This window comes from Malaclemys terrapin, chromosome 1 (assembly GCF_027887155.1).
Source record: "Malaclemys terrapin pileata isolate rMalTer1 chromosome 1, rMalTer1.hap1, whole genome shotgun sequence".
Taxonomy (NCBI): domain Eukaryota; kingdom Metazoa; phylum Chordata; order Testudines; family Emydidae; genus Malaclemys; species Malaclemys terrapin.
In genome coordinates, this window is record NC_071505.1 from 102,473,098 (window position 1) to 102,498,969 (window position 25,872).

General features: G+C 45.3%; 1 protein-coding gene and 1 long non-coding RNA gene across 3 annotated transcripts in view; one reads left to right on the forward strand and one right to left on the reverse strand.

Annotated features, from left to right (window-relative positions):
* Positions 1 to 25,856, reverse strand: LOC128840106 (uncharacterized). The gene is made up of 3 exons (XR_008445603.1): positions 25,068 to 25,856; positions 5,631 to 5,721; positions 1 to 3,004 (listed from the first exon to the last, which is right to left on the reverse strand). It is a non-coding gene; the product is annotated as an uncharacterized LOC128840106 (long non-coding RNA).
* Positions 1 to 25,872, forward strand: part of SVOPL (SVOP like) — a 33,043-nt gene that overhangs the window by 2,807 nt on the left and 4,364 nt on the right. Inside the window, exons 2-13 of one of the 2 annotated variants that reach the window (XM_054033616.1) lie at positions 4,266 to 4,406; positions 5,400 to 5,491; positions 6,534 to 6,632; positions 7,310 to 7,381; positions 8,306 to 8,430; positions 10,619 to 10,682; positions 13,196 to 13,321; positions 13,866 to 13,928; positions 16,519 to 16,647; positions 18,740 to 18,813; positions 21,213 to 21,412; positions 23,383 to 23,494. In XM_054033616.1, the coding sequence (XP_053889591.1) occupies positions 4,328 to 4,406; positions 5,400 to 5,491; positions 6,534 to 6,632; positions 7,310 to 7,381; positions 8,306 to 8,430; positions 10,619 to 10,682; positions 13,196 to 13,321; positions 13,866 to 13,928; positions 16,519 to 16,647; positions 18,740 to 18,813; positions 21,213 to 21,412; positions 23,383 to 23,494 (1,235 nt within the window). In that variant the 5' untranslated portion in view covers positions 4,266 to 4,327. The remainder of the gene's footprint in view (positions 1 to 4,265; positions 4,407 to 5,399; positions 5,492 to 6,533; positions 6,633 to 7,309; positions 7,382 to 8,305; positions 8,431 to 10,618; positions 10,683 to 13,195; positions 13,322 to 13,865; positions 13,929 to 16,518; positions 16,648 to 18,739; positions 18,814 to 21,212; positions 21,413 to 23,382; positions 23,495 to 25,872) is intronic. The other variant, XM_054033625.1, reaches the window with a different exon arrangement.

The following is a 25,872-nucleotide window of genomic DNA, read 5'->3' on the forward strand; positions in this document are numbered from 1 at the left end:
ACTTTTACTCAAAAATCAAAAACAAGTCCTGTCTAGGTGGGTTGGGGTTGTTTGAATGTTTGTACATCAGAGTTGTGTGTTTTGCTGTGATGGAGACTAAGTTATCCGAAGGCCTGGTGAGCAGCAATGTATTTCCTATACCTGCCAGCTGTGGCCCCAGCTCCATTGCTGAGAAATCCTGCCAGGGTTCTCGTTGTGGGTCATTTAATCTTTCTGTGTTATCTCTGTACCACTGAACTTATCACTCACGCTGCTCCCTTTAGCTAGTGCATTGTTGTGGTGGTGCTGGTTATTAATGTATCACTTATACAGCACTTAATGGTTTCAAAGTGACTTACAATTATTAATCAATTAACTCTTGTGACAGCCTCAGGAAGGACAGAAGACTCTAGCTCTTCTACCAGGGCAAATATGTTTGGAAATGTTTGGGGCGAGTAAGCCTGCACTTTTAGTAAGAGGTATAGGAAGATTTCTTGGAAGTATTCACATATGGATAAAAATTACACACTCAGCTCACCCATTCCTTTAGACATAAAAGCTGTTGTAAGGCATGTAGTACTACAGACGTTTGCAGTATATAGTGTCTTTCATGATGCATCCAGCACAAGACACCGTATGGAGAGAGAGATGAACATACAGGGCATGTTTCTGTACTGCTGCTCCTTTGTAGATGTGAAGCCGGGGGCTTTTTCTCATGACCACCACGGTAGCACTGCGAAAGATCTATCAGTGTATTTATCTGTGAAGCATGCAGCCAGTGTGGGAGCACTAGAGAGTGACTAAAAAAGGTGGAGCCTTCTGTTAACACTGATTTGCCAAATGCTTTCTCTGCGCTACCCTCGATTTAGGGTTCTGATGGGCACCTCACTATCAAACTGTCTGAATCAGCATATGCAGTGGGGTTGTAGCCACGTCAGTCCCAGAATTTAGACAGGCAAGGTGGGCAAGATAATCTTGTTTATTGGACCAACTTCTGTGCGTGAGAGAGAAGCTTTCGAAGCGCATGGAACTCTTCTGCAGACCCGAGGAAGGCACTCCACACCTCACTGGGAGTACATTTCCCAGCCCTGACGCAGAGCTCAGTGTAGCTCCAAAGCTTGTCTCTCTCACCAGCAGATGTTGGTCCAATAAACGATATTACCTCACCTCTCTCTCTCCCCTCCCCCCTTCTCTGAACTATAAAATCATGGCATTAGGGCCTCGTCCAGCGCCTACTGAAGTCAATGAGAGATTTTTCTTTCACTTCCGCAGGCTTTGGATTGGGCCCTTACCAGCTAAAAGACCTCCCATCTCTCTCTCCTTTCATCTGATCTAGTTAGCTGCCTTCCAACCCCTACTCTCCACCACAAACACTGTAATAATCATCATCACTTCACTGCATCGAAGCCAGCCCTGGTTTGGCACACAGCAGCTTTTCAGCAGTGCACAGCAATATTAGGGCAGAAAGTATTGACAGAGTTGTTTAGGATAAATAAGTCTCTAGTCTTTATAGTTGTGAAGATGGCAATTCAAACCTGGCATGAAGCACTGTTCTCTTTCCAAGGGCTCTTCTAGATAATCCATTTTAGTCACAATTTATATTGTTTCCACTTATAAATGGTTAAGAATTGGGAATAGATGGTATAAGCATATTACAGATATGAGTAATATGTGTTGTGGACAGTTATAAACACCTCAGAGGGAGATGTTATAAGCGATACAATAAGCAGCCTATTGGCCTGTTGGATTCTGTAACAATCTATAACAAAGATTCTGTAATCTAAAACATCTATTAATCAATTATTAACCCAGTGTAAAGTGTTGACCTAATTTTGAATGTTTCCAGAATTCAATCTTTGTTCAGTGTTTGTGTTTCCCTCTAACTAATATAATTGACATTTTACATTTTTTTAAAAATGTCGCAGTTCATTTTCTTATCTCAACTCTCTGTCTGACTCTCTTCAAACTATTTTCTTTTCTGATTTGGCCTTTTGGTCTCTATCTATTTTTGCCTTCAGTGTTCAACCCTCTCTGTCAACATTTCTCTCCTCCATTGCCTCTCTCCCCTTGCTAGGCCTACTGGGATGGGAAACAGCACATTGGTCCTGCGCCTGGAAGTGGAATGTGTTTGAGGGTGACTGAGTGAATTTCCTAGTGTCTCCCTCCAGGGGCCCAACTGAATTCCCACTGATGTCAAAAAGAGCCTTCCATTGACTTCACTAGGAGTTGGACCCACATCCCAAATGCAGGCGAGCTCACAGCCCTGCAGCATTAGTGAAAACACTAAGCTTCAACTCCCCAGCCAGCAGAGGAGACCTGTGATTGCCTCCGTTGCAATCCAGACCTTTTGGACCCATTTCCCTACCCCTGAGACAGCAGAATGTGAGATGGGGGTCAAAACTGTTTGAGGAAGCTGGGTAAAAGAACCTCATGATGTTATTTTCATTGAGGAGCAGCACCAACAACGGGCAGTGTTTTGCTGGTTATATAATGGGGATTTAGGTTGCACAGAATACACTGGCAGTGTTGTTCTCAGGCAGCGTACGAAGGGCTTAAGAAAGAGCGCTTACAGCACAGATGCGCGATCCCCTTTGATATGTGTGCAGGGTGTTCCAACCTGCTGGGATTAATTTCAAAGCATGATATAATAATGATTAGCAATTAGAGAGCTCATTATGTCTTTAAAAGAGCTTAGCCAGCGGGAAATAATCCCCACAACATTCCTGTGAGGTAGGTATTGTCCCCTTTTTACAGACACAAGGAAGATTTAAGGCCTAACTTCCTTAGGCATCTTTGCAAATCCCAGCCTCAACAGCTGTCTTCACCCCAAGAAGTCCTTTCAGTGCAAGGTCGAGGGTGCCGCTGGTGGCTGGAAGGGGGCAGTGGTAAGGTAGCTTGCATTGCTGCTGCCCATGCTAATCCCCATTGCGTGCAGAGAAAGAGGATGAAAATCCCTAATGTTGTCCGTCTGGTCCTTTCCCCAGCACTGCTGGTACCTCAAGTGAAAGCCAATGTGGATCTGTTTCTGAGGAAACAGGAAAAGCAGGCAGAATTCCAAGTCAAAGGAGTCCCACAAAACAGCACAACCCTCTTTCCTACATTCTCAGTGCATGTGCAGGAACCTGCACCTACTGGGACTTCATCTGGAGCTATGCTTTCATTTGTGTCACACGAGAGTCTCTCCTAAGCAGGAAGTGGCTCTTTTGTCAGCCAGGGCAGAAAATGTTTTTGTTGCATCCCCACTTCTCTTCCAAAGAGCCGAAAAAAACCAAACCAAAAACACCTGAGCATCACAGTGGCACAGCACCCCCTGGAAGTTGGCGCCTAAGGCAACTGCCCTGCTCACCCTCCCCTAGAACCAGCCCAGCGGCTAAGAGTGAGTAGCAGAACTGCGCAGAGGAGGGAAATTTCACTTTGCTAAGGATTTGGGGCTTTCTAAATTAGGCTTTGTACTGCAGCAGAGCAAAACCAGAAAATTTCAAAATTCTCCATGAAGGAAAATTCTGAAACATTTTGTTTTTTTTGTTTTCAAGTCAGTTTTGACACTTTAAATGTTTTGTATGCATCATAATATGTAATATAATACAAAATTCAAATGAAAAGTCCTTTCGTAATGAAAAATGTAAATGTTCCATTACAAAAACGTGAAAACAAGTTGTTTCAATGTTATTGGAACTTTTTTCCAGTTTTCTTCCAAAACAAAATTCTGGTGAAATCAACCTGATTCATGAAGCATTTAGATTTCGGTGCAAACCCACACCATCTCTCTGTGAAGAGACAGTCTATTACTACTCTAAGGAAAATGTTGGAAAGTTAACATGCATACAGTCTCCCACTTAGGTTACCTGATTCCTTCCTTGCCTTCCTTTCCTTGAGTGAACACAAACCCACAGCATGCTAGGCACCCTGCAGACAATGACTTCTGCTCATGTAGCACCTTTCACTTGAGGATCTCAAATCTCTTTACAAATGTTGATTAAAAAGCCTCCACAATACCCCACAAAAGTATAGGAGTGTTATCCAGCCTGTTTTAGTAGCTTCATTGGACTTTTCACGTATAGGCCAGGGTGGTGACTGACCTTTGCCAATTTTAATAAATTGTCCTGTGACCGCCCTTCTAATTTTTTATCTAAACACACACCAAGAGGAGGTAGGTGGGAACCCTTAACATTTCCTATTAGCATCCTCTGAAACTTCTTAGTTTAAACTTCCCTCACTTCCACCAGTCTTGCATTAGAAATTGCTTCTTGGCTCATTATTAAGACAGGGTTGTGACTATCTTGTAGGTTGGAAAGTGAAATCAAAGTAATCTCCATTGTCATCTTTGGGAACCCGACAAGAGCTGAAGATGGCCACCCAGCAAAAAGAAGTATCAAATGCCATTGGCCTGGAGGAAATAGGCACTGAGAGGCAAGAACCCAAGAAAGGTTGGTTCACATAAGCTGGACTGAGGGTGGTGGTTGTCACCTCTCAGTAAGGAGGGGCAGTCTGGCCCTGGGTTGGGGTTGGGTGTGGCTTCCCCAGCCCGCCCTGCACTTCACCCACATAGAGCCCTACCACTTGCATACGTGATGAGCAAGTATCTGCTGTGATAAATAGCCAGCCCTCTGGATGCTACTCTGTGATAGCAACCAAGCAAGAGAATTTTACCCTTATATAGTTTAAACATAGATTTTAGCACTTTCTATTAAGCTTATTTTAAAGCAATTTATGCAAGGGAAGCTTGGGCCCACTCCTCAGCTGTGCCATGCTTATGCTGAAGATGGAAAAGTAAAGTTGACACTAAGCTCTTCAGCGGCTGACCTGACCTATAGAACAGGTTAGAGCAGTCAGCTTGTAACTTTCATCTGGGGCCTTTAAAATAACAAGGATTACTGGGCTGCAGTGAGTTCTGGCTTCCTCCCATTCTGAAATGCCTACTGTGCTGGGGAAAGTAGTATTATCCCAACTATTACGGCTGGGAAACAGAGGCCCACAGAGAGTAAGTGACTTGCCCACGGTCACACCAGAAATCTGTGGTAGAGATGGGAAATAACCCAAGGCTCCAGCATCCCAGTACAGTTTTCTAACCCTAAACCATTCTTCCTTGGTCTATGCAACACATACAGTAGCTCAGAATACTATATGAAAAGCATTGGATGATAGACCTCTTCCTTCCTTCCATGCATGTTCTGTATTCTCACTGGTTATCTATCATCTCTCGATTTTATCTCTCTCTTATTTTGTTGAATCTCTAAAGTGCCCAGCCACCCTGGCCTCTAGGGGCTCTAGTGCTGCTTAGTTGATATAATATCTTGGGCACAGATGGAGTTTCCAACAACTTTCCTGCCATTACACAATAACAAAAAGTGGTTCTGTTTTGCAAGGACGTACTTAGAGGTGATCTCAGTTCTAACACTCTCTTTCTCTTTGATGTTTAGAGCAGAAGACATTTACAGTGGAAGAGGCTGTGGAAACCATCGGGTTTGGGCGGTTTCATATAGCGCTTTTCCTGATCATGGGCAGTACTGGTGTAGGTTTTCATTGTCCACTAACTTGAGCCTAAAAATCCTATTACAGTATCCATATTAATGTGATATTACAGTATCCATATTAATGTGAAGCAGAATTCATAGACTCTAGGCTCACTTCTCACCTCACCTATCACTCACCATTGACTTAACTGGGGTTGCATGGGTGTACATGGGTCAGCATTTGTCACTCTTGGTTCCCTTTCCTTTCTTCTTTGTGTAACGAGCCATCCTGAAAAACACGGAAACACCACAGTCGTCAGCTGGGCTCAGACATGAGTGACCGCACCCAAAGCGTTATAATTTGAGCTAAAAGCGTGACTCCATTAGCAATGAGTAAATATCAGGCTCTTATCTTTGCTGTCGCCAGCCACTAGTGGGCGACATGGTCACACGCATTAAACCAACATAGTACAATTGCACTTCCCAGCCAAGATTTTCAAACGTGGGTGCCTCGAGTTAAAACTCTTAAATTCATAGTTAGACACCGAGAGAAGTAGCTTGATTTTTCGAGAGTCTGAAGGACAAAGCAGCCTCCGCCAATACACATGGGCAGGAAGAGAGGACCCTGTGAGTCTCCAGCCCTCCTAAAAATAATTTGAGAAGCTTCCTTCTGAACCCCTCTCCCCATGTTTCCAAGAGTTCACAATTTTCTGGACAAGACAAAGACTGGGTCCTCCAGCGGGCCTTGTAAATGGTTATATTCTCTGAGTCCAGTACCACAGTAACTGTTCTTTGAAGGACTGAGATTCCAGGTAATACAACCAATGCGGGAGGAGGGTACATTGTAGAGGTACTGGGTATACTCCATATCAGGGGCTGAGGGAGATGCCAGTTCCATGATTCCTTCATCTCTGCCTGCAGAATACTGCAGGTTGGTTCTGGAAAGTGTACGTGTACTGTTCCAAATGGGTGGCCTGACTTTTGGTTACCAGGATTTCAAGCCCTAGCATGACTGGGATTTTTCCCCCAGTATGCAAAGGAATTGTTTACTGTACTGACACTGGAACCAGACTTTGCTAATGTGCATGTTTGTTCTTGAAGGTGGTAGAAGCCATGGAGATCATGCTAATAGCTGTTGTTTCTCCACTCATCCGTTGTGAGTGGCAACTTAATGACTGGCAGGTGGCTTTAGTGACAACGGTATGTGGCATTTATAACCCCTTAAGCTTGTACTCTGTTAACATTGCCAGGGGAAGGAGCTATTTGGTTTAGTTTAAATGCACATTTGACCAGACCAGAAGACGCTCAAATGCTATGGAGAAAAGGGACATATGAGTACTAAGAAAATTGTCACCTAATATATACTAATTTTAGTTATTTATAGACTGTTCCACAGGGCAGTATCTGAACCCATCACAGATGTTAATGAATTTAATCTCCCAACAGCCCTTTGAGGGAGGGACATGTTATCATCACTTTACAACTGTGGAAACGAAGGCAAAAAGAATAAATGAATAGCCCAAAGTCACACAACAAGCATGTGGCACAGTCAAGGTTAGAATCCAGATCTTCTGAGTTCAGTGCCTTCATCACAAGACCATCCTCTCCCTCTTAAAGATTTGTCGTAGTTTATCCGAAGTATCAGTCCCAGGATTGAAATAGTAGAGGATGCTACAGCTCTGGATTGGATTAAGACAGCTTGGGTAAGCTGTGAATGGGAAACCTGATCATGTACATGGCTCAAGTCACAGTTATTAATCCCTCAGTTTCAGGTGTATTAAGTTCAACCACACATTTAAGAGCAGTGTCACATAATAGGTACAAGGTGTGGAAAAACCCTTGCTGATTAACCCAGGCAATGTTTTAATCCCTCTTAGATGGTGTTTTTTGGCTATATGATATTCAGTATACTCTTTGGACTCTTAGCTGACAGATACGGCCGCTGGAAGGTAAGTGAAAGTTCTGGAGCATTCCATTTTAGTCGCTTTTAACAACAGAGCCAGGCCTGATGACAGAACTGTCATAATAATAACAAGGTTAGCACTGACACAGCCTGTTACATCTTTAACCACATCACCTAATCAATCTTTGTGAGGGGGCTATTGTTGTTCATGTCCCTCTCTACACACAGTGTAGGGCTGCACAGTGAATCAATGGCTGGGCTGGGCTGAGAATTTAGGACATTTTCAAACCTGGCTTCCTACAGGTAAGCCTCTGAAATGTAATTGCAAAACATGGTGGGCACCATTAGATGGCTCGCAAACTATTTAAAGGGATACTACCCTATTCCTAAGCACTCCACATCTCAGTGTTAGAATTGGTTCAGAAAGCAGAGCCCTTGTGTCTCTCGTGATGGGCAGCCAGACTATATGACAATGAGCACGTGTGACAGAGAGTATAGCATTTGCACTGTGGTTGGTTATTGGAAGGGTTCAGAAGCATTCAAAGGTTTATGGATCCTTGGTCCCTTTCACTTCCCCTTGAGCTTGATCTAAAGCCCTTTGAAAGCCTGGTCTTGAATCAGGGTCTTTCAAGAGGTCAATGTGGACGAATGGGGCCAACTGAGCTGTAGGTGGAGCTAACGAAGAAGGAACCCTGGCCCACCTCTATTTATTTAAAGAGTCTCTCTGGCTACATCTGTTGTACAGCACTTGCAGCTGCACTGCTGGTGGTGGTGACACTCCTATCAGCTTAATAACTCCTGCCTCTTAAGTAACCTGTAGTGTAGACAAGGTCTCAGAGACTGATGCTTTCAATTTCCATTTGGGGTCAGCTGATCTGTGCTTTATTTATGCCCCAAGTCAGCAAAACATTCAATCCAATGCTTGAAGTGCTGTCCTGAACAGGGATGTTTTCTAATCTTTCCCTTCCAGATTCTGCTGATCTCTTTCTTATGGGGGGCCTATTTCTCCTTGCTGACATCGTTTTCTCCATCGTACATCTGGTTCGTTTTCCTCCGGGCCATGGTGGGATGCGGTGTGTCAGGCCACGCACAAGGGTAACGTACTTCAAGCACTGTAGCACTGGAAGCAATAGGCGAATAGAAATCAAGAATACCTTTTAAGGGGAGGAGATCAGATGAATTCTCCCCATGTCTCATGTGATTAAGGGTCACATTTAGTAAGTGGTAGAGCTGGTTGCATGAGGGGTGTGTGTGGAAAAAATAAATTCTCATTTTATGCCAAAGAAAAGGTCATTGAAATTTTCCAACCAGTGTAAGCAAGTGAAAAACTTACTGGCAAGCTGGCTAATGTGTCCTTTTGTTCAAGGGCAAAGAGGATAAGACCTATAGTACTCGGTTAGCCCTGGTAGCCAGACTAGAATGCACTTTGAACTGATCTAATTTTGTTAGACTCAGTCTGTTAAAAGTGATAACACAGTTCTATCAAACTGTAGTGCTCTGCAGATTACGAGTTCAAACTACAGCATCCTGGGGCTAGTAGAGGCTGGATGCTTCATAGAGTTTAAGGCCAGAAGGGACCATTACATGATCAAGTTTGACCTCCTGTGTTTATCAGAACATAGAATTTCCCCTATTTCCCCCTGTATGTAGCCCATGGAGTGATGTGGAGGCAGTTTACTTCACCTCAGGCAGGCAGGGGCAATCATGAGGAGTAGACAGTCAACCAGGGACTTCTTGAGAGGGCTGGGAATAAAGGGGAAATGAAGGAAAATTCCCCCATCCACTTTACCAGAATTTATTAAAGAACATAGCTCTTAAATTACATTCCCAAAGTTCTAAACAATCTAGATTAGAGTGGGGCAGCTAGTTTACTCTAAATGAATGACAATGGTTTATCAAATGGTATATGCAGCGTAATTGTAGCTGTATCAGTGTCAGGATATTAGAGAGATAAGGTGGGTGAGGTAATTCCTTTTTTTGGACTAACTACTGGTGGTGAGAGAGACAAGTTTTTGAGCTACACGGAGCTCTTCCTGAGCTCTTTGGTTATGGCTACACTACAGTTTACATGAGAATAAGCTACCCCTCCATTTCCCCTCACTCTAACTTTTTGAAACGTATTCAATTCTGGAAAAGTTAGAGCGGCAAAAGGAAAAATAAAACTCTGTAGCTTGGTCACTCTGTAACTTTTTTGAAGTTGGAGATGTTTCTAAAAGTTATAGTGGGGAGAAAAAGTGAAGAACCCCTTCCCAATCACATATTATTCCTTTTTCTGCACTCAGTAGCTAAAAGGGAAAAAAAATGGAAAGAAGTGAATTTAAATTAAAAATATTGAAAATTTAAAAAATGTTGGAAAAAAAAATGTCACCAAAGTTTTTATGGAAAAGCTGTTTCATTTCAAACCCTGCAATGTGGAAACAAATCAGAACATTCACAATTTTTCATTATCCCCCACCCCTTTTTTTTCCACTGGCTCTCACTGGTAGTGCTATGCTGCAGGGCACTTGGACCTTGGGAAAGGTCCTGCAGAGGTTACTGTTCTCAACCAGGGACTCTGCTGGGCGGGTAGTGAACAGACTGATGAATTGCAAAGCGGCTTTAATCCAATGTGAAAGGTTATGACTCACCTCCAGGCTCTGGGTATAGGCAGGGGAAGAGAGGAGCCCTTTGGGATACCTAACCAAAACCAGCCTTTCTTTAACTTCACGTCACACAGAGTGCATAGCATTTAAACATGGAGTTCAAACAGCCCCACAGATCCTTCCCTTAGAGGTGTGCATGATGCAAAGTGCCAGCACTCAGATACTTGTATCCTGAAATTATGTCCTCAAGTGTACTACTGGATTGACATTACATAGCCTCCTTGTCCCTGTGGGCAGATATTTGTGCAGCATGTCATGTTAAAGTAGGTTGAGATTTGGCAGAAATCTTTGCTGCAGGAGCAGTAACATTACAGGATCTCTGACATGGAGGAGGGGATACGCTCTGTCAAAGGACCAGACTCTTCACTGAATTACAAGCTTAGGGTCAAACCCTCGTCAGCTGTAAATGGACACAGTTCCAGTGAAGTCAGCTGAGTTACACCCATTTACTTGAGCTGAGGATCTGACTCAATGGTATGCAATGAGTCATGCTCACAAATGCTATGCACATTTATTTGTTCGGCACCCAATTTTCAGTTGCTAGCAGTGAAAGAGCTACTATAATTCTACTGACTAAAATTGACTGAGCTGGCATTTCAGCTGCATGCAGATTCTCACTCTCCCTGCATTTTTTTTTTCAGACTTATCATAAAAACCGAATTCTTGCCTACAAAATATCGAGGGTATATGTTGCCCTTATCTCAGGTAAGATAAAATTCATTACAGCCCAGAGTCCCAGATTTCCTGTGTCTGGCTCAGAAAGCAGAATTCTAGCCAGTTTTAATGTGTTCCACAATATCTGAATATGTATTACACGCAGTGAGGGTATCTCATTCTCAGCGTGTGTCACAGTGAACACTGCATTATTAAACATGTGCACGGGTGTGCAGAGGAAAAGCAATTTCTTTTCTGATAATTGGCTGCTCTGTACATGGCATTGAGACATTGATTGACAGCTGACATCCAGCCTTTTGGTTGCTATGTTGATAAATGCGTCCGTTGCCTGTTCTAACAGTATCACCCTTGACAGGCTGTCAGTCAGGAGCTGGGTCAGTCGCTCGATCTCGTTTCAAGATAATAGCACATACAGCAGCTAAAAATTGAAACAGAAATGTGCTCCACGCCGGTAGACTGGACTCTGTCTATCTGGAAGCAATTTTCAGTACTCAAACTGGGGCTGGCCCAGGACAAACGAATCAGCACATGCGCCGTATACCTTTGGAGATGAATTCCAAATCTGATTTGGGTAATAATAAGAGATTCATTAAGTGGTCCCATGCGAGTCCCCAATTTATGCACATCAAAAACTCATCATATAGTGTGGCATAATAGGCAGTTTCTGTTCAGGAGAGACTCGGAGGTGGACAAGCTAAAGGTGCCGTAGGTCAGGTCTTATCTCCATTAACGGAACTGCGTGGGTGACCAGGAATGGAGCAGCATAGATTGTTGCGAGTTAGTACTGAGGTGTACTGGGACAGGTTGTACTGCCTAGCAAGGGCTGATTAAATCTGGAGCTGCTTGAATTATTTCTTGTGAAGGATTTGTCCAATTCATTTAGCACTTTTTCCATGGGTTTCTGGAATTATCTGCAAAGAGCTCCTGATACACAGGAATTTCTCCAATTGCTCAACCAGCAGGAATGCCGGAGCCTTTCCAAAAGTGAGGGGCCCAGGGCCCCTGAGGCCCACCCACTTCCCCTCCTCTCCCCCTGGAAGCCCCACCTCCTACCCCACCAGAAGCTGAAGCGGGGCCGTGGAACCCGTGCCCCCCTGCCCGTGTTCCTGTCCCCCAGGCCTCCTGCCCAGGGCAGCTGGAGGGATCCAAGCTCCCCACAGCTGCCTGTGTGGGCTCTTCCTGACCTGGCTCTGGCCAGGGGGTGGGGCCTTGGAGCTGCAGCCCAGCCATGATAAGCCTGCTGCTGTGTGGGCAGCAGTGGAGAACCTGGGTCCCTCCACCTGCCCAGTGGGCTGATGGGGCGCCGAGAGCAGATCCCGGCTGTGTCCCCACCCCTCAGGCCCTCCTCCCCTGGCAGGTGGAGGGGCTGCAGCTCCCTGCCTGCACTGGGCTGGGACTCCGAGCCCCTCTGGCTGGAGCTGGGTCAGGGAGAGCCACATGGGGAGCCGGCATGGAGTCAGAGATCCTCCACTTCCACCTGTTATGGGCCGGGCGGGGAGCCTGGGGGGCAAGGACATGGGCCAGGGGCTGCTCTCAGCCCCCCTCACACCATGGGCAGGTGGAGGGTCCACACGCGTCTCCCACAACTGCCCAGCTCCCCTCCCTGGCTGGGCTCCATGCTGGCCTGGACAGGGGATGGGGCCTTGGGGGAAGAGGGGGGGATGCGGGTAGGGTCCACCCTGGCAAAAAGTGGACCGGCCAGGCCCGTCCACTTTCAAAAAGTGAAAGGGCCCTGGCCCCCTGACCCTCCCTTTTCCCCAGTTCTGGTGCCCCTGTCAACCAAGAGTTGTGCAAACATATATTGGCCTCTGGCTTATTCATGGCCTTGTAGCAATGAGTATTTGCTTTTCATTATTCTCTGTTTGAGCCATTGGCTTGATCACTTAAGTCATTGTTTCTGTTCTCGCCTAAGATTTATAAACAGGAGAAATCCATTGATTATTATTTATTCTTTATTTTCGCTTGCTCCCAGATTTCTCAGGGACAGGTTGTGGCTTTTATGAATTTGTTTGCTGTTTGTTGTTGCTTACCTTATTTGCGTAAATAAAAAAGCATTTTTCCTAATGGCTACAAGAGAACTTCAAGGACACACATGTTTGCAGGTATTGGGCCAGATTCTCCTCTGGTGTAAAATCAGTGGAAAGTATGGCTCACTATTTGCACTAGTGTTCATAGCACTACTGCCTTCCACAAACATTCTTACAAGGGGGAAAAAAAAAGCTCATTCATATGAATAATGAAGCAAATAAAAAGGCTCATGAATACCCAGGAAGCAGATTTCATTTGGAATGATAACCACACATGGTTTTCTGTGTTTAACCACAACTAACTGAAACCATCCTGGGCCCAGTCACACCAAAACTTTGGCCCACCTCTCTCCAAAAATTCAACTCCCCTGACTGTGTCTGGGTCAAATCTCTACTGTATTTTAATGGTGTGGATAGGGAAGGTTGCTCAGACAAGAATGAGATCACTGGGGGTTAAAATATACAAACCATAGTCATTGGCTCCTTTATTGTAACCTCTCACTTTCCATTTGAAAGGTTTTTTGGTTGGCAGGCTCCTTATTAATTATTGGATTGGCATCAGTGATTAACCCGACCATAGGCTGGCGTTGGCTGATCAGAATCGCTTCTATTCCAGGCATCATTCTCATCCTGGCATTTAAGGTGAGAACAACACTTCCTCCCACCCAAAAGAACACACTAGATCTGGAATCTCTAGGTATATTTTGCCATCAGCCGATATAAGTATCAGAACCTGGTAGCCTGCCCCTGTGGTCCTGTTTTCACCATAACCCAGTGGTGAGCTGGAGCATGTTCGCACTGGTTCGTGGGAACCGGTTGTTAAATTTAGAAGCCCTTTTAGAACCGGTGGTCCAACCGGTTCTAAAAGGGCTTTTAAATTTAAAGTGGCGCCTTAGGTGCCGACTCCGTGAGCTCCGGCAGCTCTCCAACCCACCCCCGGCCCCAGCTCACCTCCGCTCCGCCTCCGCCTCCTCCCCTGAACACTCCGCCCCACTTCTACTCCCCACCCTCCCGCTTCCCACGAATCAGCTGTTCGCTCAGGAAGCCTGGGAGGGCTGAGAAGCAAGCGGCGGCTTCATGTTCAGGCCCAGGGAGGTGGAGACTGAGCAGAGGTGAGCCGGGGGAAGGGGGGGCGTGAGGAGGGCCGCCCATGCCACAGCAGGTAACCCCCTGCTCCCCCCCATAGCTACGCTACTCCGCCCCTAGGAGCCAGAGGGACCTGCCGGATGCTTCCCGGGAGCTGCCCCAGGTAAGCACCACCAGGACTCCCCACCTCACCCCCCCCGGCAGGTCCCTCTGGCTTTTAGGGGCGGGGTGGGCACCCACAACTGTGGCCCACGAGACCCTCCTGCCCGGCCCCTGAGTTCCCAGCCGGGGAGGCTAGTCTCTGGCTGTTTCCCCCTTCCCCGGCAGCTTCAGCTCGCCCCGCTGCCGGCGCATGCTCTGGGCGGCAGACTGTGAGCTCAGCCTGACCCGGTGCTCCAGGTGCTGTGCGACGGTGGTGTGGCCTGGCTCCAGCTGAGCGGCACAGCTGTAGCGCCACCAGCCACCTCCAGGCAGCGCGGTAAGGGGGCAGGGAGGGGGTGTTGGATAGAGGGCAGGGGAGTTTGGGGGTGGTGGTGGGGTGGATGGGGTCAGGGCAGTCAGAGGGCAGGGAACAGGGGGATTGGATTGGGCAGGGGTCCCGGGGGGCCATCAGGAATGAGAGGAGGGGTTGGATGGGATGGCGGGGGGCAGTCAGGGGACAGGGAAGGGGGGGTGGATGGGGCAGGGGTCCCGGGGGGGCATCAAGGAATGCAGGGGGTGGATGGGGCAGGGGTCCTTGGGGGGGGGGCATCAACAAATGTGGGGGATTGGATTGGGCAGGAGTCCTGGGGGACGGGGGTGAGGAGGGAACCGGTTGTTAAGATTTTGGCAACTCATCACTGCCATAACCCACAGCAACCCTCTTATGCCAACTTTGAAGAGTCCAAACCAGCCACCAGCAAGCAGGGACCTGCAGGAGACAGCCTCTTTCTACAGATTGGCTGCTCCTTCATAGCAGCATCCCAAGACTAGGGCACCGGTGTTCTGCATCCATACACTGTGTTCTGACATTGTGGTGGTAGGGGAGGGAAGGGCATGCAAACATGGATGAGATTAGATTGGATTAGATTACATAGAAGCTTGCAATTCATACACTGGCAAATTTAGGATTTTGTTGCTGTCATCCCTGTATATACCCCAGCCTCGTAACTCTTTACATTTTGTAGAACTAAGTGAATAATTCACAACAAACAATGTACCCAACAAAGTTAACCTTTTAACAGGTTGTGGTGTCATCATATTTATTCAGGGCAGAGCATATTTTCTCTCTCTGGACTGATGTGAACAATTCTCTGTGAATATCACTATTTGAGCTATGTTGATTAGCTGTGATTGGTCAGATAAATCACATAGACGTTAAAATCCATTCCCTGATTGAATGAGTGCCCGACATGTCTGAGGCTATGTATACACTGCAGGCAAAAATGTGATTTGCAGCTTGGGTAGACATCATCGCTCTAGTTTTAATTTATTTAGTACAGCTAAAAATAGCAGTGAAGGCATGCTGTACCAAACTGCCTGGTCCCCTGGAATATGGATTCACTTTCCAAATCCATGCTGAAGCCTGTGCTCCTACATCTTCACTGCTATATTTAGGCCTATATTATGCCTAGCCAAGCTGCAATCACAACTTCGATTGCAGTGTAGACATGGCCTGAGGTAAATACTTATGCTTGCAAATATAAACTAGGATCTCTAAATACCCATATCTTGAAATTTGACTTCTCTGAATATCTCTGCTAATAAAACTGGGCTGCATGATTTGTTAATGGAAATAACAAAACAAAAGGCACAAGCCTGGCCAAGCAAATGCCTTTAAAAATTCAAGCTCTTCTTTCTGTAATGGTCACCCAGTACTACTTATTTTGTGATCAGTACGAGGGATGAGTGAAACAGTTTGGTTAAACTAATGCCCCCCAATTCTGTCCATCCCTTGAAATGAACCCCAAATCTGTTTGAAGTCTGGGAAGCTTTTATTACGAGGGAGCGGTATGTTGTTAGTCTCAACTTACAATGTCAGATTCAAGTTAGGTTTTAATTATTATTTTTATTTCACTGTTTTGTTTGGTTTCCTCCCAGTTTTAAAAAAGACATTTTCTTTTTATTGATTGGCTGTCCCAGAATGCTGTATAACAGAGATCAATAGTTATGTTAGTTCTCTGAGAACCCACTGAATATGTGCCAGGAATTGCTGTTATTCAGAACACTTACCTAGCACTGTTTATACACTGGACCAGATCCTCAGGTTGGGTAAATCAATATAGCTCCACTGAAGTCGATGCAGTTACATCAATTTACACCAGCTGAGGGTCTGGCTTTATATTTACAAATGTGCATTCTCAGTGAATTGAAAAACTGAACCATGCAGATGGGAAACAGCAAAAAAAGGGGAAATCCAATAACTATTGGGTCTGTGTATTGTCTCCTGACACTTAAGTAAAGCTCTGGCCTGGTCCCCACTAAGTCCCCATTTCGGACTAAGGTACGCAAATTCAGCTACGTTAATAACGTAGCTGAATTTGAAGTACCTTAGTCCGAACTTACCGCGGGTCCAGACGCGGCATGGAGGCTCCCCCGTCGATGCCGCGTACTCCTCTCGCCGAACTGGAGTACCAGCGTCGACGGCAAGCACTTCCAGGATCAATCCCAGAACATCGATTGCCTGCCGCCGGACCCTCCGGTAAGTGAAGACGTACCCTCTGTCTTGCTGCCTAAAGCTGTAAAAGCTCTTCCTAACCAACCTGTATTTGCAGTTCATTCCAGAGTCTGCTCGGTACAATGTATCTACTGGAAATAACAAAGCCGCCGTTGCAACACTGGAGAGGATTGCCAAGATGAACCGCTCAGTAATGCCAGAAGGGATCTTGGTGGAGCCTGTTAATGTGAGAGTTAAAATATCTTCTATCATCATGCTAATGATCGATTGGATAGGTCCTGGGGCACAGGACACAGGATTACTGGGATTCTAGGAGATGGGGCTATCTTGCTTAAGCTTTTCATGTTCTAAGCTTTTCTACTATATCTGGCATCATTCCAAAGGAATATTGAATGCCACGATAGAAGCTGTCATTTGTCTATCGAAAAGAGTAATCTTAGCCCTTTAATTTTAATGGGCTTGTTTATTATATTATTCTTCTCATTCAACTGAACATAATGCTGGGAAAATGTTTGCTTTTGCTACCATAAAAAAGGGTTTGAGTAGAGAGCACCTCCTTTGGCCTGGTGAGATCCCTTAGCAGTCTTTTCTGAGTTTCTGAGAGATTTGGCAGCAGCTCTCTGGGTGCAGGAAATTCATGTCTCTCCCTTCCTGGAAGATCTGTTCATCCAAACTCCTTTTTGAGGGAAATGACCCGACAGGACACAGAAACAGCCATCACCTGCCTGCAAGAGCATAGCTTGTCGGTGAACATGGAGAAGAATCACCTGGTTCTGAATCAGAGACCACAGCACCTCGGAGTGATGCTAGCCCAGCCAAAGAGAAGGTTTTCATCTCTGGCATGAGACATTGCAGGTTGTTGGCCTGACTCAATGATTGACAACTGCACCCTGGTATCAGTAAGATTCCTCATGCAGCTCCAGGGCATGCTAGTATCAAGTGTGGAAATTCTCCAGGTGGCACGTTTCCAGATAAAGAGCTACAAAGATTCCTCCTCCCCCTCCCTGTGCCAGGGCTGGACAGAGCATGGCTTGCTGCCCCAGGTATGCAGTCAAACTCCTCCAATGGTGGGTGGAGGGGCACATAGAAACAGCCAAGTGACTCAGGGAGAACAGACAGACCAATAGTGAAAAAGAATCATAAACTGCATGAACTGTGGGAAACTGGGCATATGCTCCTTTCCTTCCAGACAGAACTGCAAGACAAGCATGTACTAGTCCTGACAGGCAACACCCTGGCAGTGGCAGATGTGGGGGAATGGAGCTGGAGCACTTTGAGGTGCTGGAGCACTGGAGCAGTCATTATTGGTTACATATGGCTCAGACCCTGCATATCAACAGAAAGGAAACATCATGGTGTGAGTGGCTGAAGAGGCCGCAGTCAGATCTAAGGAACTTAGACCTGAACCAAGGGAATCTTCAACAGCATCACCCAGCTCGGAGGGGTCCCTCTTCTAGACCTCTTTGCTGCTTATCTAATCCCACAAGCACTTAGCATTGGCCTTGGCAACTCATGTAATGTGGTACTATTGAATTGGCATTAGTTAGGATTAAATGAGAAAGGCCTTCCCTATACGCTTTGTAGAATTTCTGTAAAGAGATCTCACTGGCTCTGGGAAGTTTTTGTTAAAGTTTAAAGTTATGCACACTGCCATGTTAAACAAAGAGGGAAAAAATCAACTCGAAACATTCATGTGAACTCTTTCCTCCTCCCCCCGGACAAGAGATGATTAATTGACTCGCTTCACATTCAGGGCAGCGAGAATCTTGCCTTAGATGTACCAATCCTCTAGCTGTTACTACATATCTTCACTTTCATATCTGCTAGACCAATGTTTGACAACTGGTTAGGTGCATAATACAAAAGCAAGCGTACAGCCTCTAATTTCTGACTCTGTTTCTCATTATGGCATTTATGTCTTGTTACATAAATGGAACAACACAAGTGGTAACTGCGGTCAGTTCAGAACACAGTACTCAAACCAGAAACAAATAAGTAACCAACACCTTTCCCAGATTAGGCTATGATCCAGCAAGTTTTTCCAGGCAAGTGGAGCCTGGGAACATGCAGAGCCCTATGGAAGTCAGTGGGGCTGCACATGGATTTACAGGATCATGGCAACTTCCCCACACATTCTCTCCACAGCCTTTCCTTTTTGGTGCTCTTTAATCTCCAAGTTCATCTGTGTGCAGCTGCAGTGTTACATGTCTGCCTTTCAGCTCAGCAAACATATTAGAAATACATGGCAGCACCAGAAAATTAGTCCATAGAGAGGAGATACTTTTCTAACCTTGTGTTTTCTATTAAATAATTTGCAGGAAAGAAGAGGTAGATTCAGTGACCTATTGGACTCCAAATACTTACGAACCACTTTGCAAATATGGATCATATGGTAAATATGTTATTTGGTTTTGGTTATTGTTTATAGCATAATTCTTTCATTTGAATGGGGGTAAGACCCTGATTAAAAGTCTCCCATTGACTCGAAAGCGAGTTGGATCAGGATCTGAGTGACCTACAGAGACATCCAGTGTAGCTGGAACAGGAAGGAACATCTGAATTGGTTTTAAGATTGCTCTCTCACCCTTGGCTTTCCCAAAACGAGAACTGGTGCTCCACCAGCTGCCTCGGTAGCACAGCCAGAGTACCAGTGAAATAGGTTTCAGACCGAATGTTGTTAGCTCTTATTCATTCCACTGGCTTTGGAAAATTAAAAGTGAACAGAAGATGAATATCATCTGAAGTCTCATAAGTAGGCCTCCTGTAGATCAATATATATTTTAATGGCACCATTGTCTAGAATTATAATAAGACAAGGTGGGTGAGGTCATATCTTTTATTGGACCAACTTCTGTGTAGTTCAAATCAACAGGAGTTGGTCCAATAAAAGATAGTACCTCATCCACCTTGTGTCTCTCAGATCCTGGGACCAACGCAGCTATGACACCACTGCAAGCTAGAATTGTAATGTGCAGATAACGGGTGTGTGAAAGCTCAGTGACCCAGAATCTTTGTATATCGGTCCCTCAATCTTTTATGATTTTTCTATTTTTGTAAAATACAGTTCTTCTACAGTTTTTCACACGTATAAATCAGCTTATAGGCTCCATAGGTTTACTTTCCCATCCCCTGTATACTTAGCGTTCTCCCTGCATTCAGTACGCAGGTCTTTTGATAGCTTGTAATTCTGAGGCTCGTTTCTTCAACTGCCGGGGGGCGGGAGAGTGAAAATCACTTCTCAGCCTGTTTATGATGAGGGACATGCTGAATTAGTTGATGATGTTGCAACAAGGCTGCCATCGTTAATACTCTGCTCTTGACAGAGAAGCACGACACTATATGAGCTTCCCCAATCAGACGGTGCCTAAAATTGATTTTAAAAGTCACTGCACAGAATGGAGAATGAAGCTCTGATGGTCCTAGGCTTTGGTAAAAGAAGCATCAGGGATTTGTTTTAAATATTAAATGGACAGATTCCTCCAGGAGTGAATGTTTCAAAAATGTCCCTGCACAAACATGTATTGCTACACATTTTTAGGGCCCACTGCCCCAGTCTGTAAATAATACCATGGCTCCTTTCATCAATGAGTCTCAAACATTTGGCAAATATTATAAGGTAGGTAAGAAACATGAAGTGATAATTTCCACCCACCATGCACCCACCTCTGGTATAGAACACGGTGGCTGTTTAGCAGTGCACCGCAATTCTTCACAATACAAGTGGAGAAAAATTGTCTTTAACTGAAACGGCAGGGAAAGAGATTGTAACTATACAGACTGGCATTTGGCCAGGGCTTCAGGGTTAACCCTCCTGTTCATATGAAAAGTATCATGGGAATTTTAGGAGTACTTGTGGCACCTTAGAGAATAACAAATTTATTAGAGCATAAGCTTTCGTGGACTACAGCCCACTTCTTCGGATGCATATATGTACTCCTGTTCTTTTTGCGGATACAGACTAACTCGGCTGGTACTCTGAAACATGGGAATTTTAATAGCCACAAGGGATCAGGATCTTGGCTTTATATTTTATATGAAAGCTTGTAAACTACACTATATAGAGCCCTGCATCAAAGAATTTTAAAAACACTATGGGCCCAATGCTGCCATACTTCCTCAAGCTGAGCAGTATGCTATTCTGTGGCCTTAACATGGAATAAGCTCATATTCAGTGGTGGTAATTTCACCCCTATGCAGAAAGTATGAACAAAAGCCTATGTACTTCTTAAGTTCTACTCCTTAAGTCATCAAAACAGGGTGTACGTGAAACATTGACCTTATGCTGGCTTTCTGTACCTAGGTGACTTTCACCCCCCGTGAGATAGATTTATACTCATTTTACGGATGGGAAAACTAACACACACAGAGATCAGCGTTATTTGGACTGTAAGCTCCTTTGGACAGGGACTGTCTTTTCATCCCTGTTTGTACAGCACCGAGCACAATGGGGTCCTGGTTCATGATAGGGACTTCTAGGTGCTACCATGTTACAAATAAATAATAATAGTATAACAGTCCAGGTAAGAACTGGGCTTTTTCTTTTAATAAAGAGGAGCACTTATATGGTAGGTTCAATTGTGTAATACGTTTGTGACAAGCAGTTTGCAGCTGGTTGCACAAATAACTGCTGGGGTTTCCCTGGACTTAAGATTTCCAAATGTTAAGTGTTGTTTACCTGTTTTACTTTGTAATTGTCCTTAGGCATTTAATATCTGCTGATTTTTACTCCTCTATGGTTCCATGAGTCTGCGATTATTTTCTGCTTGTCAACATTGGTTTTCTTTCCCCCAGGCTTGGAATATCTTTTGCTTATTATGGCGTCATCCTGGCCAGTGCTGAGTTACTGGAGCGGGACATGGTCTGTAGTTTGCAGACAGCAGTGAAGGAGTTGGGGGATGATTCAGAGGAAAGCCGCAGCCCATGTCACTGTCGCTTGTTTGCCCCTTCGGATTACCGGATCATGATCATCAGCACAATTGGAGAGATTGCATGTAACAGAAACATCTCCAAGTTGTCTTCCTGTGGCTATTTAATGTGTTATGCAATGTGTTTAACTTGGCAGATTTATATGCATGTGCACAAAACAAAATATAGGGTTTGGGTGAAATTCACCCTGTGCACAGAGCCAGCCAAGGGCAATGCACTACTTCAGTGGGATTTTCAGTAGAACCTAGAGTTACGAATACCCTGGGAATGGAGGTTTTTTGTAACTCTGAATAAAACAGTATGGTTGTTTTTTCAAAAGTTTATAACTGAACATTGACTTAATACAGCTTTGAAAGTTTACTATGCAGAAGAAAAATGCTGCTTTTAATCATCTTAATTTAAATGAAACAAACCCAGAAAGTTTCCTTACTTTGTCAAGTTGTTTTTTTAAACTTTCCCTTTATTTTTTTAGTAGTTTACATTTAATATGGTACTGTACTGTATTTGCTTTTTGGGGGGTGGGAGGGAGGGTCTCTGCTGCCTGATTGCGTATTTCCGGTTCCAAATGAGGTGTATGGTTGACCGGTCAGTTCGTAACTGGTGCGCATAACTCTGAGGTTCTGCTGTAGCTGCATATGCTTTGTGCTGGCATCACAGCGAAGAATTAATTCATCTTTAAGGACAGTTGTGAAAATTTAACTGGCAAAGCCAAATAGCCCCTATGCAGAGGATACATAATAACTTTCTTTTTTAAAATGACCATAGGAAACTATCTGAACAGTAAAGTCCAGATCCTCAAAGACAGGACCGCCCAGAGGATTCAGGGGGCCTGGGGCAAAGCAATTTTGGGGGCCCCTTCCATAAAAAAAAGTTGCAATATTATAGAATACTATATTCTTGGGGGGGCCCCTGCAGGGCCCAGGGCAAATTGCCCCACTTGCCCCCCCCCCACCCCCTGGGCGGCTCTGCTCAAAGATATTTAGGTACCTATCTTGCACTGAAATCAATGGAGACTAGACACCTAATCACCTTTGAAGATCAGGTTCTAAGTTACCAGAGAGCCAGGATTGGCTTGAAGGCAAATTTTCAGACTAGAACAGTGACTTCTGGAAAGCAAGAATTGCAGTCAATCACTGATATGTAGGCAACTGAATGCAGCAAAGGTGTGCTTTAGTTTAGAAAGGGTATTTACCAGCACCCTGTACTGTGCAGCAGAGACCTGCTCAAAGTAGGTTAGAATGGAATACAGCAGAAAGTACACAATGCATCCATAGTAACACAAACCAACATGTTTCTTGGTATATCTCCTCTGCTTCAGTATTAGGTAGTAACAGTGTCGTGTGATAGCATGTTTCTATAGCACCTTCCATCTAAGGCGCTCTAAGTACTTGGCAAACATTACTGGATTTAGCTTCATGGCACTACCGTGAGGTAAGCTTTATCCCCATTTACATCTAGGGCAATGAGATAAAAAGCGATTAAAAGTTGATCCTGTAAGATGCCAAACTCTCTGACCTCAGTCCAACAAAGGGCATAAACACATACTTAGGCTAGAAGTTAACCATGTGCTTCAGTGTTTTGCTGGACTGGGGCCACATTGCTTAGCATCTTGGAGCCCTGACTCATACAGGAAGTCTGTGGGAGAGTTGGGGATAGAACCCAGGTGTCTAGAGTTCAAATGCAGTGCTTAACCACATGACCCCACCCTTCCTCCCAGCATCTTGCTATTATACTAAGAAGTGATCAAGTCCATAATGCTAGTGTGACACAATAGTAGTGAGAGACTTTAGTTCCCTCTATAGAATCTCAAGTGAGGCCAGTTCAGAAACTCCAGACATAAAAAATAAAAAAGGAAAAATAAGGAAGAGGAAGATCATGGTGTTTGAGTATTGGAGGGTGAAATCTTTTCTACTGGGAAGGTGGGATGGAATTCCTGGTTTATAGTGTCAGGAAATGATGACAGCTAAGTATGGGCTTAGACATCATTAGATAATCTAACCCTGAAGTCTGACATTTGTTTTGTTTTGTTTTCCAGTAAATCCCTTAAACATTCTAGGCATCAATTTCCTAGGAAGACGACTGAGCCTGTCTATAACAATGGGATGCACTGCACTATTTTTTCTCTTCCTTAATATCTGCACTACAAGGTAGCGTATTAGATTAGTATGCTAGTACTGTTGTGGTGGTTTGTAATACCATAGGCAGATGGCAGGACCTCTTAAATTCTCAATTTGCTAATCAGCAGTCCTGATAATTCTCTCTCTCAAAAAAATAATCTCCTGCAGTTTCCTGTCACTTCCCAGCAAAAAATGTAATAGCAGAAGCTGTAATGAGGTCTTGTATTGCTGAGACTACGGGGATTTCACAAAATATATGACAGGACATTTACTAGCATGCTATGAAGTGCTATAAATAATTACAGCTAAAACACACATCAAGATAAGTATACAAAGTACATTTTGAGGTACAAAGCCCATAATTTTTTTCATTGTTTGTTTGCTTACTTAACACATTAGGGTACGTCTCTACAGAGAACAGAAAAACCCGTGGCTGGCCCGAGCCAGCCAACTTGGGCTGTGGGGCTGTTTCATTGTTGCGTAGACTTCCAGGCTTGAGCTGGAGTCCAGGATCTAGGACCCTGTGAGGTGGGAGGGTCCCAGAGCCCAGGCTCCAGCCTAAGTCCATGAGCCCAAGTTGGCTGGCATGGGCCAGCTGCGGGTTTTTCTTTGCTGTGTAGACATCCTCTTAGACCAGCGGTGGGCAAAATTTTTGGCTTGAGGACCACATCAGGGCTGCAAAACTGTATGGAGGGCTGGGTAGGGAAGGCTGTGCCTCCCCAAACAGCCTGGCCCCCGCTCCCTATCCGCCCCCTCCCCCTGACTGTCCCCCTCAGAATCCCTGACCCATCCAACCCCCCCTGCTCCTTGTCCCCTGACCGCCTCCGCCTGGGACCCGTCCCCCAACCGCCCCCCCCAGACCCCTACCCCCTATCCAACCCCCCTGCTCCCTGTTCCCTGACTGCCCTGCCCCGTATCCACCCCCTCACCCCGACAGGCTCCCCCAGGATGCCACACCTATCCAGCCTCCCGTTTCCATCCCCTTAGCGCCCACCCCGAACCTCCGCCCCATCCAACCACCCCCTGTCCCCTGATTGCCCCCTGGGATCCCCTGCCCCTTATCCACCCCCCCCCAATCCTCACCCCCTTACCATGCTGCTCAGATCACCAGGACTGGCAACCATGCCTCCCGGCTGGAGCCAGCCATGCCACCACGCAGTCTAGAGCACCGGGGTAGGCCGGCGGCTCTCGCAGCTGCACTGCCTGGCAGGAGTTTGCAGCCCCGCTGCCCAGAGCGCTGGCAGCATGGTGAGTTGAGGCTGCGGGGGAGGGGGGCCCAGCAGGGGAGGGGCTGGGGGCTAGTCTCCCCAGCCAGGAGCTCAAGGGCTGGGTAGGACGGTCCTGTGGGCCGGATGTGGCCCACAGGCCATAGTTTTCCCACCTCTGCCTTAGACTAATAATTCACCGTGGGGTTTGTGTGTGTCTCCCCTAATCAGGATGAATTAGCAAGATTTGACTGTATTCACTACATAAAGACTGAGTTTAAGTGATTTACAGGCTCCCCCCGTGAAGTTGGCAGAGCTTGTCAATTTTTTGAAGTGGACCAGGACTGCAGCTAGGGCTCCGAAATGACTCTTCAGCTTAAAGGTTCCCTTAAACTCACCTTTCATCTGTGAGGGACCGCCATGAAGCACAGTAGCTAATGGTCTGCTTTACTGGTGCCTGAAAAACAGCATAGGGAAATTTTATGTTCATGTTTGAGATGGGGACTTTAAAACTACTAGTATCACAGGTGCTAGAACTAGTGGTGCCACACCACCTGGCTTGAAGTGGTTTCCATTATATATAGGGTTTACAGTTTGGTTCAATGGCTCTCAGCACTCCCACTATGCAAATTGTTCCAGCGCCCCTGACTAGTATAATTTTCTTCAAACTTGGCTTGTTGCATGGATGGCAGGGAAATTTAGAAATCAAGCCAAATTCAAAGTTTCTAGCCAAATCTATGCAATAGTTACTTGAATGCAAAATTCTGATTGGAGTATCTGGGTAAAGTACTTTTCCAGTGGTCTGATAAATCAAATACCTGAAATAATTATGCTCAGTCTTCACCTGTGGGCTGAAACCAAGCATAGAATTTGTGAAGGTTGATAAGGAACTGAGAAAGAGGGATAGGACTGCAAGTTAGAACCAGTCTTAACTCTAGCAGATGCAACCTGACGTGCTATAATGAATATATAGATGTCCTCTCTCCCTTGGTGAAGAAAGTCCCTCAGTGTGAATCATCCACCTTTCCTTGCCAATTGAATGGATAAAGGTTACATTTGTCATCTATTACATTTTACTTATGTCTTATTATATTCTTATTTTGGAGGGAAGTTCCTTAGTGCAGTGAGTAACCACTTGCTTTGTCTGTGTTTAATAACTGTTCACTGATGCTAGTTCCATACTCTCCACCCCGTTCTCCCTAG